Below are 16,148 nucleotides of genomic sequence, written 5' to 3'. Positions count from 1 at the left end.
CACCTGCTCTACAGGTTGCGGGCAGTGGGCTGGGCCTCCATCCTGGGGTGGGCGGAGGGTGGCAGCCATCTTTGTTAGAAACATAGAAACAAAGAAACATAGAAGACTGACGGCAGAAAAAGACCTCATGATCCATCTAGTCTGCCCTTATACTATTTTCTGTATTTTATCTTAGGATGGATATATGTTTATCCCAGGCATGTTTAAATTCAGTTACTGTGGATTTATCAACCACGTCTGCTGGAAGTTAGTTCCAAGGATCTACTACTCTTTCAGTAAAATAATATTTTCTCATGTTGCTTTTGATCTTTCCCCCAACTAACTTCAGATTGTGTCCCCTTGTTCTTGTGTTCACTTTCCTATTAAAAACACTTCGCTCCTGAACCTAATTTAACCCTTTAACATATTTAAATGTTTCGATCATGTCCCCCCTTTTCCTTCTGTCCTCCAGACTATACAGATTGAGTTCATGAAGTCTTTCCTGATACATTTTATGCTTAAGACCTTCCACCATTCTTGTAGCCCGTCTTTGGACCCGTTCAATTTTGTCAATATCTTTTTGTAGGTGAGGTCTCCAGAACTGAACACAGTATTCCAAATGTGGTCTCACCAGCGCTCTATTTAGCGGGATCACAATCTCCTTCTTCCTACTTGTTATACCTCTAGCTATGCAGCCAAGCATCCTACTTGCTTTCCCTACCGCCTGACTGCACCGCTCATCCATTTTGAGACTGTCAGAAATCACTACCCCTAAATCCTTCTCTTCTGAAGTTTTTGCTAACACAGAACTGCCAATACAATACTCAGATTGAGGATTCCTTTTCCCCAAGTGCATTAGTTTACATTTGGAAACATTAAACTGCAGTTTCCATTAGGGCCGCAAAATGAATTTTGCTCACAGATTCAAGAAGGTAGAAAGGTAAAAATACATAGCGAAGAGAGACCGAGAGCAAATTGGCTCAAGCTCTTTCGTTTTTCCTAATAGTCTTTATTTTGTTGAATTCTATTCTGCTTTTCCTTCATGTTCTTTTTATTTTTATTTTTTTACAAAAAAATAAATATACCCTCCCCGCCTCCCCTCTATTCTTCAATACGTCACATAGTAGTGCATGGTTGAGTGGCTTGGTGGCCTAGTGGTGAAGGCGCCTCCCACTCGGAAAGTTTTGAGCGTTCAGTCCTAGGTAGCGACAGATGTGTCTCTCTCAGGGCACACAAAGAGAAAATATCTAGTGCAGACTCCACACAGGCGTCAGGAAGAGCATCTGGCCGGTACATGCTCAGCTCCATCCGGTCCCCTGCCCCAAATTAAGGGATTACAGGATCATAAAAAGAAAAACAAAATAGTGCATGGCTGATCAAGTAGCCCAGAAGTTTCCTCCTTCATGACACCAGCATTGGCAGGAAATGGGTGGAGAGATGTTGCCAGCGGGTCTTGGTCCCTCGTCGTGGTAGTCCTTTGCTGTTGAGGGAGAGGAACATGGGCCTCCCTTCGTGGTGCCAATGGAAAGAGGCATAGGTATTGTAGCCGTTCTCTTCAATGCGTTCCTTGAACTTGCAGTTGGGGCTGTATGTTTTCTGTGGCAGCAAGAGAGACAGGCAGAAAAGGAGACATTTGATTGAATGGGTTTGTGAAGGAAATGCAGAACTGAAAATCTAGCTTAGTAAGGTTTCTCATGAACTAACAACTATCATGGCCAAATTGTATGAATGGTATGCATGCATGCTGACTAGATAGTTTAAGTATAGGTTTTAATTAGGGTTTTATAGTTTAGATTATATATTTGACTTCTTTTTATTGTTTTTGTATTTTAAATTGTTGTTAGCTGCCCTGAGTCCTTTGGGATTGGGTGGCATAGAAGTCAAACAAACAAACCTACCTACCTACCTACCTACCTACCTACCTACCTATCTATCTATCTATCTATCTATCTATCTATCTATCTATCTATCTATCTATCTATCTATCTATCAATCACTATCTCTCTATGTCTCTCTCTACTATCTATCTATCTATCTATCTATCTATATCTATCTATCTATCTACCTACCTACCTACCTACCTACCATCTCTCTCTCTCCCTCTGTCCATCCATCCATGCATCCATCCACCCATCCACCCACCCATCTATCTAATCTATCTCTATAATCTGTCTGTCTGTCTAGCTATCTAGCTATCATCTCTATAATACTTAGACTTATATACCGCTTCACAATGCTTTACAGCCGTCTCTAAGCAGTTCACAGAGTCTGCATATTGCCCCCAACAATCTAGGTCCTCATCGTATCCACCTCGGAAGGATGGAAGGCTGAGTCAACCTTTAATCAGTGAGATTTGACCTGCCAAACTACTAGCAGTCAACGGTCAGCAGATGTAGCCTGTAGTGCTATATTCTAACCACTACACCAGCACAGCTCACTCTATCATCTATCTTTTTATCTATCATCTGTCTATATCAATCATCTATCTATCCCTTTATCCTTTAGCAATCATCTATCTATCCCTTTATCCTTTAGCAATCAATCAATCAATCTCATATATCTAAATCTTATATATCAATCAATCAATCAATCTCATATATCTAAATAAAAAAATATGACTTCAGCAACAGAGTAATCAACACCTGCAATGCACTACCTGATTCTGTGGTTTCTACTCCTAGCCCCAAAACCTTTAACCTTAGACTATCTACAATTGACCTCTCCCCCTTTCTAAGAGGTCTGTAAGGGGCATGCATAAGTGCACCATTGTGCCTACCGTCCCTGTCCTATTGTCTTCTTTTGTTACTTTTTATCATTACTTATCTAATGTTTAATTTGTACAAATTATCACCCTATAATTGTTTGACAAAATAAATAAAAAAAATAAATAAATAAAAAAAATAAATAAAATAAAAAAATAAATAAATAAATAAATAAATAAAATAAAAAAAAATAAATCTCTAGGACTTTCATTACTCTAGCATGCTGGCTGGGGAATTTTGGAAATTGAAGTTCACACAAGGTTGAGAAATATTGCACCCAATTTCAGCCAGTTGTCTCCCCTTTGCCCTTAAGAAGAAACCCAACACAAGTCTTCCCATTCCTAGTTCAGAGCTTTCACTATTGGACATCCCTGGCTCTTGGGCTGAGAGGATCGCTATTTGTGACTTTTCTAGCTGGCTTCAAACAAGCAAAGTCAATGGGGTTAAATCAACCACTTTAACAATGGTATGATTCAGTTAACAAATGCAGTGATTCAGTTAACAAATGCAGTGACTCAGTTAACAAATGCAGTGACTCAGTTAACAAATGCAGTGATTCAGTTAACAAATGCAGTGATTCAGTTAACAAATGCAGTGATCCAGTTAACAACCATGGCAAAAAGTTGGTAAAATCAGGCACGACTCACTTAAAAACCATCTTGCTTAGCAATGGAAATTCTGGGTCCCAATTTTTGGCTCCAAGTCAAGGACTACCTATAATTCCCTCCCCCTCCCCAAAAAGGCATGCAATTCCATTTACCGTTCCATAGACTTTCCCTTTTCGGTTCATTGCCAAGTAGAAGCCACTGTGGATGGATCGAATGGCTACGGTCCCCACCTGTACAGAACGGATCTCCACAATGCCTAGGGGGAAAATAGCAAAAGAGGGTAAGGCCTATTAACACAAATCAAGGACATCCTAAAGCTGTTTGGGCAGCAAAGCCTGTGGCTAAAATTATCAGCAGCTGCTTCTAATAAACATATTTTTTTCTCTGTGGGCATGTTTGCTTGTGCACATCCTAGTTACGTAGTGTAGGAGTCCCTGCACTTGGCAACTTTAAGACTTGTGGACTTCAACTCCCAGAATTTTCCAGCCAACATAGCCATCTTCCCAAGCTTTTGTTCCATTTTAATGTCCATTTTAATTTTAATGTAGCAATGTGATAGAAACATAGAAGATTGACGGCAGAAAAAGACCTCCTGGTCCACCTAGTCTGCCCTTATACTATTTCCTGTATTTTATCTTAGGATGGATATATGTTTATCCCAGGCCAATGTTCCCTCTAATTTTTTGGGGGGGGGTGGGTGGAAAAGTATAGTGTCTGAGCGGCAGTCCCTTCGGGACTGGGCGGCACAGGAATAATAAATAAATAAATAAACAAACAAATAAAAAACCCACCCTGTTTTGCCTCAGAGAATTTCAAAATAAAATACTGTGCTGTGTGTCTATAACAGTGAGCTCATAATAGGGCAACGCTATCAATATCAAAATGCCACTTAAATAGTTGAGCTAGTTTCAAACTAGATTTTGATTTTCTTTCTCTCTTCCTTACTCCCATTCTTTTTCTTTCTCTTTTCCTTCCTATCTTTTTTCTATCTTTTTTCTATCTGTTTCTCTCTCTTCCTCTCTTCCTCTCTCTCTCCTTCCCTGTCACTCTTTCCCTCTCGGCTTCTGGGCAGGTTTGGAAAACTCTGAGTTGATGATGATTTTTAAGTGAGCGATTGCTCACTGCTCAGCTTAGAGGGAACTATGTCCCAGGCATGTTTAAATTCAGTTACTATGGATTTGCCAACCATGTCTGCTGGAAGTTTGTTCCAAGTATCTACCACTTTTTCAGTAAAATAATATTTTCTCATGCCTGGGATTTGTATGCCGCCTTTCTCCAAGGACTCAGAGTGGCTCAGAACAGAATACAATATCACAAATCCAATATGTTAAAAGAGAGCATTAAAAACCCATTATTAAAATCATACAACTCAGTCATACCATATACAAATCTATAGGTGGGTTTTGAGTAGCTTACAAAAGGCAAGGAGGGTGGGGGCGGTTGTAATCTCCAGGGAGAGTTGATTCCAGAGGGCTGGGGCCGCCACAGAGAAGGCTCTTCACCTGGGTCCTGCCAGACGGGACCCAGAGAAGGCTGACTCTGTGGGACCTTATCAGTCGCTGGGATTCATTATTATATATAATATTATATATATAATATGTTATATATAATATGTTATATATAATATACTATTATATACTGTGGATATTTCTATTTCTATTATTATTGTAAGCTGCCCTGAGTCCTTCGGGATTGAGCGGCATAGAAGTCGAATAACTAACTAACTAACTAACTAACTAACTAACTAACTAACTAACTGAAAGAAAGAAAGAAAGAAAGAAAGAAAGAAAGAAAGAAAGAAACGTCCAAAGATATTTCACCAGAAGAGCCCTTCACTCCTCCACTCGAAACAGAATACCCTACGAAAATAGACTAACAATCCTGGGTCTTGAAAGCTTAGAACTGTGGCGCCTAAAACACAATTTAAGTATTGCCCACAAGATCATATGCTGCAACGTCCTTCCGGTCAACGACTACTTCAGCTTCAACCGCAACAACACAAGAGCACGCAGCAGATTCAAACTTAATATTAACCGCTCCAAACTTGACTGTAAAAAATATGACTTTAACAATCGAGTTGTCGAAGCGTGGAACTCAATAGTGTCAACTCCCAACCCCCAACACTTCTCCCTTAGACTCTCCACGATTGACCTCTCCAGGTTCCTAAGAGGCCAGTAAGGGGCGTATATAAGTGCACTGATGTGCCTATCGTCCCCTGTCCAATTGTCTTTCCTTATCTCATATATCATATATACTTATCTATATCTATATATTATATATATCTATATCATATATATTCTGTCCTTATCTCTTATATCATATATATTCTCTCCCTCCCATCTACTTCTCTTCTTTTTACTTTCTATCGTTATATATATTACTTAATGTCTATTCTCTTCCATATGTATTGTATATTGGACATAGAATAAATAAATAAAATAAATAAATAAATAAACTGACTTCATTCATGGAAAAGGCATGCTCCCTAGGTCCCCACTAGATGGCGATGTGCCCATCTCATCTAATCTAGTGGGATGGGATGGTACCCTCAAGGAGAGGCCCTCCTGGGAATAGGTGGGCCCTGTGCCAAGTAGGGCTTTAAAAGTGATGACCAGCACCTTGAATTGCCCCTAGAAAGCAATTAGAGGACAACACAGCTTGCATAACATGGGTAAACATAGATGTGTGCACACTACTGTGTTCCTGGATCTCTTGTTCAGTGATAGCCAGTGAGGGCCTGCTACCAGAACGGTAAGGTGCTACATTCCGATAGTGATTATCGGATTGCGCACACAGCTGTGTTTCCCCGACGCTCACCTGTGCAAGATTTGGCTTCTGCACATGCACGGGAGCAAAAATATTGGTGAAAATTTCACTCTCTCGTGCGTCCTCACCAGTGATGGGCTACCAAAATTTTTACTACCACACTGTGGGTGTGGCTTATGCATTAGGTGCTCTGGGGTGGAGCTCCATTTTCTACCCCACTGCGCTACCCCCTGTCCGGGCAGTAGCCCACCCCTGATTATCTACTATATAAATAATAATAATTGTTGCTGCTGGTAGGACTGGGGGAATAATAATAATAATGATAATAATAATAATAATAATAATAATAATAACAACAACAACAGCAAAACAACAACAACAACAACAATAATAACAATAATTTATTAGATTTGTATGCCACCCCTCTCCAAAGACTCGGAGCGGCTCACAACAGTAATAAACAATATACAAATCCAATATTTAAAAAAGATCTAAAACCCATATCATTAAAAAACTGTGGGACCTAATCGGCTGCTGGGATTCGTGCAGCAGAAAGTGGTCCCGGAGGTATTCTGGTCTGATGCCATGAAGGGCTTTATAGGTCATTACCAACACTTTGAATTGTGACCGGAAACTAATCGGCAGCCAATGCAGGCCGCGGAGTGTTGACGAGAAGTGGGCAAATCTAGGAAGCCCCACAATTGCTCTCGCGGCCACGTTCTGCATGATCTGAAGTTTCCGAACACTCTTCAATGGTAGCCCCATAAAGTGTATGTACCCACAAGCACGCACAGCTCTTCTAAAATTATACACATTCAACCTCATTTACTGTGATGGGAAAAACATACCCAGAGCCCAGAAGGGAAAAAAAGGAAAAAAAAACAAAATTTTGCTACCAGTACTGTGTATCTGGCCAAAATTTTGCTACTGGTACTGCGTACCTGACCATACCCATAGGAGCCCATCTTGGGCCAATGGAGCCAAGTCTCGGGCTGATGGATGAGCAGACCCCCGCAACGGCCTCAGAGCAAAAACACGGCAAAATCTCATGCGCAAGAGCGTCCTTGCATGAGATTTTGCTAACTGCTCATGCTCAGAAGCCAAATCTTGCATGGGTGCACACATGGACACATTGGGGGCACAGAGATGTGTGCGCATCTCAATTTCTGCTACCGGAACTTTGATCTCAGCCATACTGGCTACAACCCATTATTGACTGCCACATGCCCAGAGATGTGGAGAGCTGGGGATGGGAGTTGCTTTTTTGGATAACAGCGAGTCCATGTGGTTCCATCAAGGCAGAGAGAAAGATATCAAGATGTTGATAAAATTGAACGGGTCCAAAGACGGGCTACAAAAATGGTGGAAGGTCTTAAGCACAAAACATATCAGGAAAGACTTCATGGACTCAATCTGTATAGTCTGGAGCAGTGTTTCCCAACCTTGGCCACTTGAAGATATCTGGACTTCAACTCCCAGAATTCCCCAGCCAGCTAATTCTGGGAGTTAAAGTCCAGATATCTTCAAGTGGCCAAGGTTGGGAAACACTGGTCTGGAAGACAGAAGGGAAAGGGGGGACATGGTCGAAACATTTAAATATGTTAAAGGGTTAAATAAGGTTCAGGAGGGAAGTGTTTTTAACAGGAAAGTGAACACAAGAACAAGGGGACACAATCTGAGGTTAGTTGGGAGAAAGATCAGAAGCGACGTGAGAAAATATTATTTTACTGAAAGAGTAGTAGATGCTTGGAAGAAACTTCCAGCAGATGTGGTTGGTAAATCCACAGTAACTGAATTTAAACATGCCTGGGATAAACATATATCCATCCTAAGATAAAATACAGGAAATAGTATAAGGGCAGACTAGATGGACCACGAGGTCTTTTTCTGCCGTCCATCTTCTATGTTTCTATGTTACCTCTCCATACCACACTCCAGTATTACACCCCAGTCTGCAAGAATACCTGCTTAGATTCTTGCTGCAAAAGAGGTTTACAATCCACCAATCGGTAATTTCATGCAGGAATGTATGCCACCTTCCTTGTGTATTTCCAACCGGTAGGGCAGCTGACTCAAAAGCATCACTAGGAGACAAAGCAGGCTCTTCTACCCAAAGAGGGAAGCACAGTCCAAGGTTGTCGCTTCCCGCAGGAGGCCAAGAATAATGTAGACTGGCTGGGATGTCATTTGTGCATAGAGAGGAAGGATGGAGCCTGAACTGTGCAGCTAAAGGAAAATATGAGTTACAAAACAGTGTTTCCCATAGGAATCAATGGAAAACGATTAATGTGTGCAAGCCCAAAATTCACCCCTTTTGCCAACCGAAGCACCCGTTTTTCCACTGCTGGGATTCCCCTGAGGCTCCCCTCCATGGGAAACCCCACCTCTGAACTTCTGTGTTTTTGCGATGCTGCAGGGGAATCCCAGCATTGCAACGAGCGCTTCGCTGGCAACGGAAGTCCGGAGGTGGGGTTTCCCAGCGAAGGGAGAATCAGTGAAATTGCAGAATCGCAAAAACACAGAAGTCCTCGAAAACCCATTTCCGGACCTCTGTGTTTTTGCAATGGTGCGATTTCACTGAGGCTCCCCTCGCTGGAAAACCCCACGTCCGGACTTCTGTTGCCAGAGGAGCACCCATTTTTGCGCTGCTGGGATTCCCCTGCTGGGATTCCCCTGCAGCATCGCAAAAACACGGAAGTCCAGAGGTGGGGTTTCTCATGGAGGGGAGCCTCAGGGGAATCCCAGCAGCGCAAAAACGAGTGCTTCACTGGCAACGGAAGGATGGAGGCGGGGCATCCTAGCGGCGGCGGTGGGTTTGTAAGGTGAAAATAGTTTGTAAGAAGAGGCAAAAAAATCTTAAACCCCAGGTTTGTATCTCAAAAGGTCACCACTGGGATGCCACGCCTCCGGACTTCTGTTGCCAACAAAGCACCCGTTTTTGCACTGCTGGGATTCCCCTGAGGCTCCCCTCCATGGGAAACACCACCACCACACTTCCGTGTTTTTGCGATGCTGCAGGGGAATCCCAGCAGCACAAAAACGGGCGCTTCACTGGCAACGGAAGTCCGGAGGTGGGGTTTCCCAGCGAGGGGAGCCTCAGTGAAATTGCAGCATCACAAAAACAGGGAAGTCCGGAGGTGGGGTTTTGAGGACTTCCATGTTTTTGTGATGCTGCAATTTCACTGAGGCTCCCCTCGCTGGGAAACCCCATCTCCGGACTTCCGTTGCCAGCAAAGTGCTCGTTTTTGTGCTGCTGGGATTCCTCTGCAGCATCACAAAAACATGGAAGTCCAGAGGTGGGGTTTCCCAAGGTGGGGAGCCTCTCGAGAATCCCAGCAGCGCAAAAACGGGGGCTTCGGCTGGCAAAAGGGGTGAGTTTTGGGCTTGCACGCATTAATCGCTTTTCCATTGATTCTTATGGGAAACATTGTTTCATCTTACAAACTTTTCACCTTACAAACCACAGCATTCCCTTTATGATCATGGCATTTACTTCATCACTACCTCCACAACCATCACAAAAAGGTTGTAAAATTGGATATTGTGACATGGTGACCCACTTAACAATATAATTTCAGGGTCAATTATGGTTATAAGCTGAAGACCGCCTATAGAATCGCAAAAAGACATAGAACTGTCTGGATCATCTGTAAGGACCACCTAGTCCAACCCTCTGCAGTATTCAAGAACATCAGTCAGAATAATAGAGCCATAGTTTCTGTTTTAATTTTACAATATGAAAAACTGACAGCGATAAGAGGACGATTGAGGTCATGCAGACAGATTTATTCACCGATGAGTAATCCCTCACAATTAGTCTCTAATAATCTGACAGACTTTCCAGGTTTCGTTTCTTTCACAACTTCCTGAACTACTGAAATTGTACCAAGCTTGTTAGCAAACATTTCTTGGATGGAATCTGCCAAATGATATCATCTTAAGAGGTGTACGCCAAATACCTGTCCAATGCTCAAGGAGGACTAGAAGATTTTCTAGCTGAGTAATAAAGATAGAGGTTCTTTTTGGTGTGTGTGGGGGTGCAACATACCTTCTACTTCCAATACAATAAAATGCAATGTTTGTTAGTAACTCAATCATATTTGTTGTTGTAAGCCGCTCCGAGTCTCCGGAGAGGGGCGGCATATAAATCTAAATAATAATAATAATAATAATAATAATAATAATAATAATAATAATAATAATGGGACTTCCGACTTCAGACTGACCGAATTCTGAAGCATAACACAACAGACATTGTGATCATGAAGAAAAAGAAAGTATGGATCATCGACATCGCAATCCCAGGGGACAGCAGAATTGAGCAGAAGCAGCTAGAGAAATTAGTGAAATACGAAGATCTAAAAATCGGGCTGCAACGACTCAGGCATAAGCCCGTGAAAGTGGTCCCAGTGGTACTTGGCACGCTGGGCGCAGTACCAAAGGATCTCAGTGGACATTTGAAAACCATCGGAATTGACAAAATCCCCATCTGTCAATTGCAAAAGGCCGCTTTACTGGGATCGACAAGCATAATTCGCCGCTACATCACGCAGTCCTAGGTGCTTGGGAAGCGCCCGACTGGTGATGAAATACGAAATCCAGCATAGTGATCTTGTTTGCTGTGTTGTACTGACATAATAATAATATTTTCTTGTTGCAAAAACTTTTGAATTTTGTCATCCAGCTTTAAAATTTAATTCTAATTAAATTTCCTTCTTGATGTTCCTTCGGATGTATAATACCAACAATATTTCTAAACTATTAAACACTAAGCCGTAGTGCCTCTTTCTTCTCTTTACACATTTTTCTAAAAAAAACCCCACAACTAAAAAAACCCTATATAACCTATCTAGTGTTAAAAATTAAAAACAGATAAAAACAAACACATTTCAAACTTTTTTCCCCATCTTCCCTCTTAATAGTATGTATTTACTAACCCCAAATTTTGGATTAGTAAAATAGAGTCACTTCCCAGCATCAAATAACTTTGGCTGGTGTGTGTGTGTGTGTGAGAGAGAGACTGATGGAAGTTGTAGTCCAACACACCTGGAGATTCTCAGTCTTCCAGGTCAATGGTTGTCCCATGCGTGGTTTTTCAGGAGACAACTGGACTTTCTTGTTTTTCTTTGAAGATGTTACACTTCTCATCCAGGGAGCTTCCTCAGTTCTGACAGGATAGTGGGGAATGGAAGGGTTTATATTCTTATATTCTTTTAGAGCAGTGGTTCTCAACCTGGGGGTCGGGACCCCTTTGGGGAGGTAGAACGATCATTTCATAGGGGTCACCTAAGACTATGGGAAAAGACAAATTCCCCATGGTGTTAGGAACTAAAGCTTCTATTCTGGTGCCTTGGAACGTATTTTTACAATCCGACCAATCAGGCGTTTGCAGTGGGCGTGTCCCTCTGACCTTCCTGCCAATCAGCTTAAAGCTCTGTTGGGAGAATTGCCGCTAGACTTATGGTTGGGGGTCACCAGAACATGAGGAACTGTATTAAGGAGTCATGGCATTAGAAAGGTTGAGAACCACTGTTTTAGAGGGTCGTTGATGCGCTTGGATATCTGGTTCCATTCCAGAGTAACAATTGCAGACTACAGGAGCCATTACTCAGGTGACTCTGAGGACACAGGTAAACCTCCAAGTGCTTCAACGACCCTCTAAAACAGTGGTTCTCAACCTGGGGGTCGGGACCCCTTTGGGGGTCGAATGAGCGTTTCACAGGGGTCGCCTAAGACCATGGGGAAAGACAAATTTCGCCTGGTGTTAGGAACTAAAGCTTCTATTCTGGCGCCTTGGAACTTATTTTTTACAATCTGACCAATCAGGCATTTAAAGTGGGGGTGTCCCTCTACACTTTCCTGCCAATCAGCTTAAAGCTCTATTGGGAGAATTAGTGCTAGACTTATGGTTGGGGGCCACCACAACATGAGGAACTGCATTAAGGGGTCGCGGCATTAAAAAGGTTGAGAACCACTGCTTTAAAAGGAGGCAAATGACGGGAGTGTCTGCAAGAAACATACACTGCTCAAAAAAATAAATAAAGGGAACACTCAAATCACACATCCTAGATCTGAATGAATAAAATATTCTCATTGAATACTTTGTTCTGTACCAAATATGAATGTGCTGACAAAAAAATGAAATTGATTGATTTCACAGAAGTTTGATTTACTTGGAGTTATATCCTGTTGTTTAAGTGATCCCTTTATTTTTTTGAGAAGTGTACATCCTTCCCTAGGACACTATCCTGTCAGAGCTGAAGAAGCTTCTTGGCTTGAGAAGTGAAAGGTCTTCAGTGCAGTCAGGCAGTAGGGAAAGCAAGTAGGATGCTTGGCTGCATAGCTAGAGGTATAACAAGCAGGAAGAGGGAGATTGTGATCCCCTTATATAGAGCGCTGGTGAGACCACATTTGGAATACTGTGTTCAGTTCTGGAGACCTCACCTACAAAAAGATATTGACAAAATTGAACGGGTCCAAAGACGGGCTACAAGAATGGTGGAAGGTCTTAAGCATAAAACGTATCAAGAAAGACTTAATGAACTCAATCTGTATAGTCTGGAGGACAGAAGGAAAAGGGGGGACATGAAACATTTAAATATGTCAAAGGGTTAAATAAAGTTCAGGAGGGAAGTGTTTTTAATAGGAAAGTGAACACAAGAACAAGGGGGCACAATCCGAAGTTAGTTGGGGGAAAGATCAAAAGCAACATGAGAAAATATTATTTTCCTGAAAGAGTAGTAGATCCTTGGAACAAACTTCCAGCAGATGTGGTTGGTAAATCCACAGCAACTGAATTTAAACATGCCTGGGATAAACATAGATCCATCCTAAGATAAAATACAGAAAATAGTATAAGGGCAGACTAGATGGACCATGAGGTCTTTTTCTGCCGTCAGTCTTCTATGTTTCAAAGAAAAAACAAAAAAAGTCCAGTTGCCTCCTGGACAGTGAAGGGCTAGCAAAATTTTTACTATCGCACTGTGGCCGTGGCTTCTGCATTTTCTTTCAATATCTTTCAGTGCAAATTGGGTGCTCTGGGGTGGATCTCCATTTATGCTAACCCACTGCGTTCCTCCCACCCCAATCCGGTCAGTAGCCCACCCCTGCTCCTGGAAAAGACCTAATTCAGCATATTATAACAGCTAGTAGAATCACTATAGCCCAATACTGGAAAAAAGAAGAAGTACCAACAGACAGAGATCTGATTAAAAAAATGTTAGATTGTGCTGAATTTGATTCTTTATCCCAAAAAATGAAAAACAATAAAAAAACCACAAAAAATAGAGAACTGGGTAAATTTTTACAACTGGATTAATGTCAGGGAGAGAGAGAAGGAAACCTTGAAGTGAACAAAAAATAAAAGAAATTTGGATATACAAAAACATCACAAACAGAGGAAAAGTAATATCTTATTTATTCGTTGATTCCTTTTTAGAGATTAAAACTAACGATAATTATGACAACAATAATATAAAATGCAATACTTAGAAAAGAAAAAATAAGATAAATAATTGTATAAATGTATAGATAGAAAACTTCGTTGTTACATAAAACCGGGAAAATAAATTTAAAGTATAGCTGCAAACTGGCAGCCCGGGGAGGGAGGGGGGAGGATGGGTGTATGTTATATGTTTGATATAACCAAAAATGATTGTACTCACACTCCATGAACAATTTGTTATGTCAATGTATTGTTTTATATCTTTGTAAATACTCAATAAATATTATTATTTTTTTAAAAAAAGGAAAAGAGCAACCTGTGGGAGCACCATGATTGAGAGTCCCACCTGGTTGGGTACCAGTTTTGGGGAAAGCTGACTTACTGTTCAGGCTCTCTTTCTGACGTGTCCCTTCGACTTTGCCATCACCGCCAATGCGCAGGAAGAAATGATGGGAGGAGTAGAGACGCCGCCAGCGCACGTCGCCTTCCAGGTGGTGGTAGCTCCGCGCGTGCCGGTGAACGTCGGGACAGGGACACGGGGTCTCTCCCGGCCGAGCTCTGGGTCCCCTGGCTGACGTGACCCACAGGAAGGTCATCAAGGAGAATCCCAAAGTCCAGCTGGTTAGCGGGGTCCGCCAACCCATGGCCCTCTAGGCCGCGTGCCAGGAGAATTGGTTCGGCTCCCAGAGGGCCAAAGACAACCATGTGGCTTTCGCGGTGTCGGCTGGGCGAGGAGCTTGGAACAAATCCAGAGGTCAGTCTTGGGGCCGTCACTGCAAGGAGCCTCTTCCAGGTGGGCCCATGGTAGAAAGGTCTTAACAGAAGAGGCAGGAGTAGAACGGCTGGGATGTCTCGCTAGTCATCTGATCAAAGTTTCTCAGCAAGTGCAAACAAGAAGAGTAGTGCAGTCGCCTCCGATACTCAAGTTGTGATTTTAGCCCGGCTTTTCAGCCGAGATGAGTCCAGGGAAGAAGAGCTAAGAGGCAGCTGTACCACGGAGAGAGGCGTGAAGGTGCTGCTCCCTGATGCCAGCCGGTTTTAATACTGACACAAGAAGAAAAATGCACACCTGTGTTTGTTTCTTCCAGCTCCCCAGAAAAGGGGGAGTGACCGAATCTGCCTCCAACCAATCGCTAAATCCCAAAGGTGGAGCGAAGTGTGAGTCTCTCCCATTCATAAGCCTCTTTTGGTATCGTAGCTTATAGGCAAGAATGAACTAGAAGCAATTGCTGTATTTTTCGGAGAATAAGATGCACCTTTTTCCTCCCTAAAAGAGGCTGAAATTTGAGTGCGTCTTATACTCTGAATGTATTTTGTATTTGTATTTGTATTCATTGGATTTGTATGCTGCCCCTCTCCGGAGACTCGGGGCGGCTAACAGCAATAATAAGACAGCATATAATAATAATCCAATACTAAAAACAATTAAAAACCCATTATTATAAAAACCAAACATACATACAGACATACCATGCATAAAATTGTAAAGGCCTAGGGGGAAAGAATATCTCAATTCCCCCATACCTGGCGGCAGAGGTGGGTTTTAAGGAGCTTACGAAAGGCAAGGAGGGTGGGGGCAATTCTAATCTCTGGGGGGAGTTGGTTCCAGAGGGCCGGGGCCGCCACAGAGAAGGCTCTTTCCCTGGGTCCCGCCAGACAACGTTGTTTAGTCGACGGGACCCGGAGAAGACCCACTCTGTGGGACCTAACTGGTCTCTGGGATTCGTGCGGCAGAAGGCGGTCCCTGAGATAATCTGGTCCGGTGCCATGAAGGGCTTTATAGGGTCATAACCAATACTTTGAATTGTGACCGGAAACTGATGGGCAACCAATGCAGACTGCGGAGTGTTGCTGTAACATGGGCATATTTAGGGAAGCCCATGATTACTCTCGCAGCTGCATTCTGCACGATCTAAAGTTTCCGAACACTTTTCAAAGGTAGCCCCATGTAGAGAGCATTACAGTAGTCGAGCCTCGAGGTGATGAGGGAATGAGTGACTGTGAGCAGTGAGTCCTGGTCCAAATAGGGCCACAACCCTTTTCTTTTCAGCCCTAACTAGGTGCTCACAATCTTCCTAGCTCTTACCTTGCAGTTTCTTTCATTGTTATTCTCTATGAAGAATGTTTTCCAAGCCCTAAGTCTTTGCAGGCTTTTTTTTCATTGCTCTACTTGATCCGAGTAAGTTTCTTTCCAGCCCTAACCGGGTGCTAACGATGTTCCAAGCTCTTACTGGCTTGCAAGTTCTTTCATTGTTACTCTCTGCTAAGAATGTTAATCCAACCTTTGTCTCCGAATGAGGGGTTTTTTCAGCCCCAACCAGTGGATAAAATAATATGCCGCATGAATCCCAGCAACCAGTTAGGTCCCACAGAGTGGGCCTTCTCCGGGTCCCGTCGACTCAACAATGTCGTTTGGTGGGACCCAGGGGAAGAGCCTTCTCTGTGGTGGCCCCGGCCCTCTGGAACCAACTCTCCCCAGAGATTAGAATTGCCCCCACCCTCCTTGCCTCAGCCTAAGGATGCTAGACAGATGAACACCTGGTAAACAGATTTTTTCTCCTTATCTCCCCCCCAAACTAAGGTGCGTCT

The 16,148-nt window shown here is 42.7% G+C and overlaps 1 protein-coding gene across 1 annotated transcript; it reads right to left on the bottom strand.

Annotated features, from left to right (window-relative positions):
* Positions 1–1,305: 1,305 nt before the first annotated feature.
* Positions 1,306–14,203, bottom strand: FGF22 (fibroblast growth factor 22). Its single transcript, XM_070732667.1, has 3 exons — positions 13,942–14,203; positions 3,502–3,605; positions 1,306–1,575 (listed from the first exon to the last, which is right to left on the bottom strand). The coding sequence occupies exons 1-3, from the start codon at positions 14,201–14,203 to the stop codon at positions 1,381–1,383; spliced, it is 561 nt and encodes a 186-aa protein (XP_070588768.1). The 3' UTR covers positions 1,306–1,380.
* Positions 14,204–16,148: the final 1,945 nt, after the last annotated feature.

Source organism: Erythrolamprus reginae, chromosome 1 (genome assembly GCF_031021105.1).
Source record: "Erythrolamprus reginae isolate rEryReg1 chromosome 1, rEryReg1.hap1, whole genome shotgun sequence".
NCBI lineage: Eukaryota > Metazoa > Chordata > Lepidosauria > Squamata > Dipsadidae > Erythrolamprus > Erythrolamprus reginae.
This window is presented reverse-complemented; position numbering and strand designations above follow the sequence as displayed.

What these genes read in the sequence shown, in the direction of transcription:
- FGF22 (XM_070732667.1), bottom strand. Translation starts at nt 14,203, where the DNA reads ATGGGTTGGCGGACCCCGCTAACCAGCTGGACTTTGGGATTCTCCTTG. An exon ending in TCAGAAAGAGAGCCTGAACA is followed by an intron (nt 3,606 to 13,941) that starts GTAAGTCAGCTT and finishes TTTTCCCCCTAG; the next exon opens with GCATTGTGGAGATCCGTTCT. An exon ending in AAGGGAAAGTCTATGGAACG is followed by an intron (nt 1,576 to 3,501) that starts GTAAATGGAATT and finishes TTGCTGCCACAG; the next exon opens with AAAACATACAGCCCCAACTG.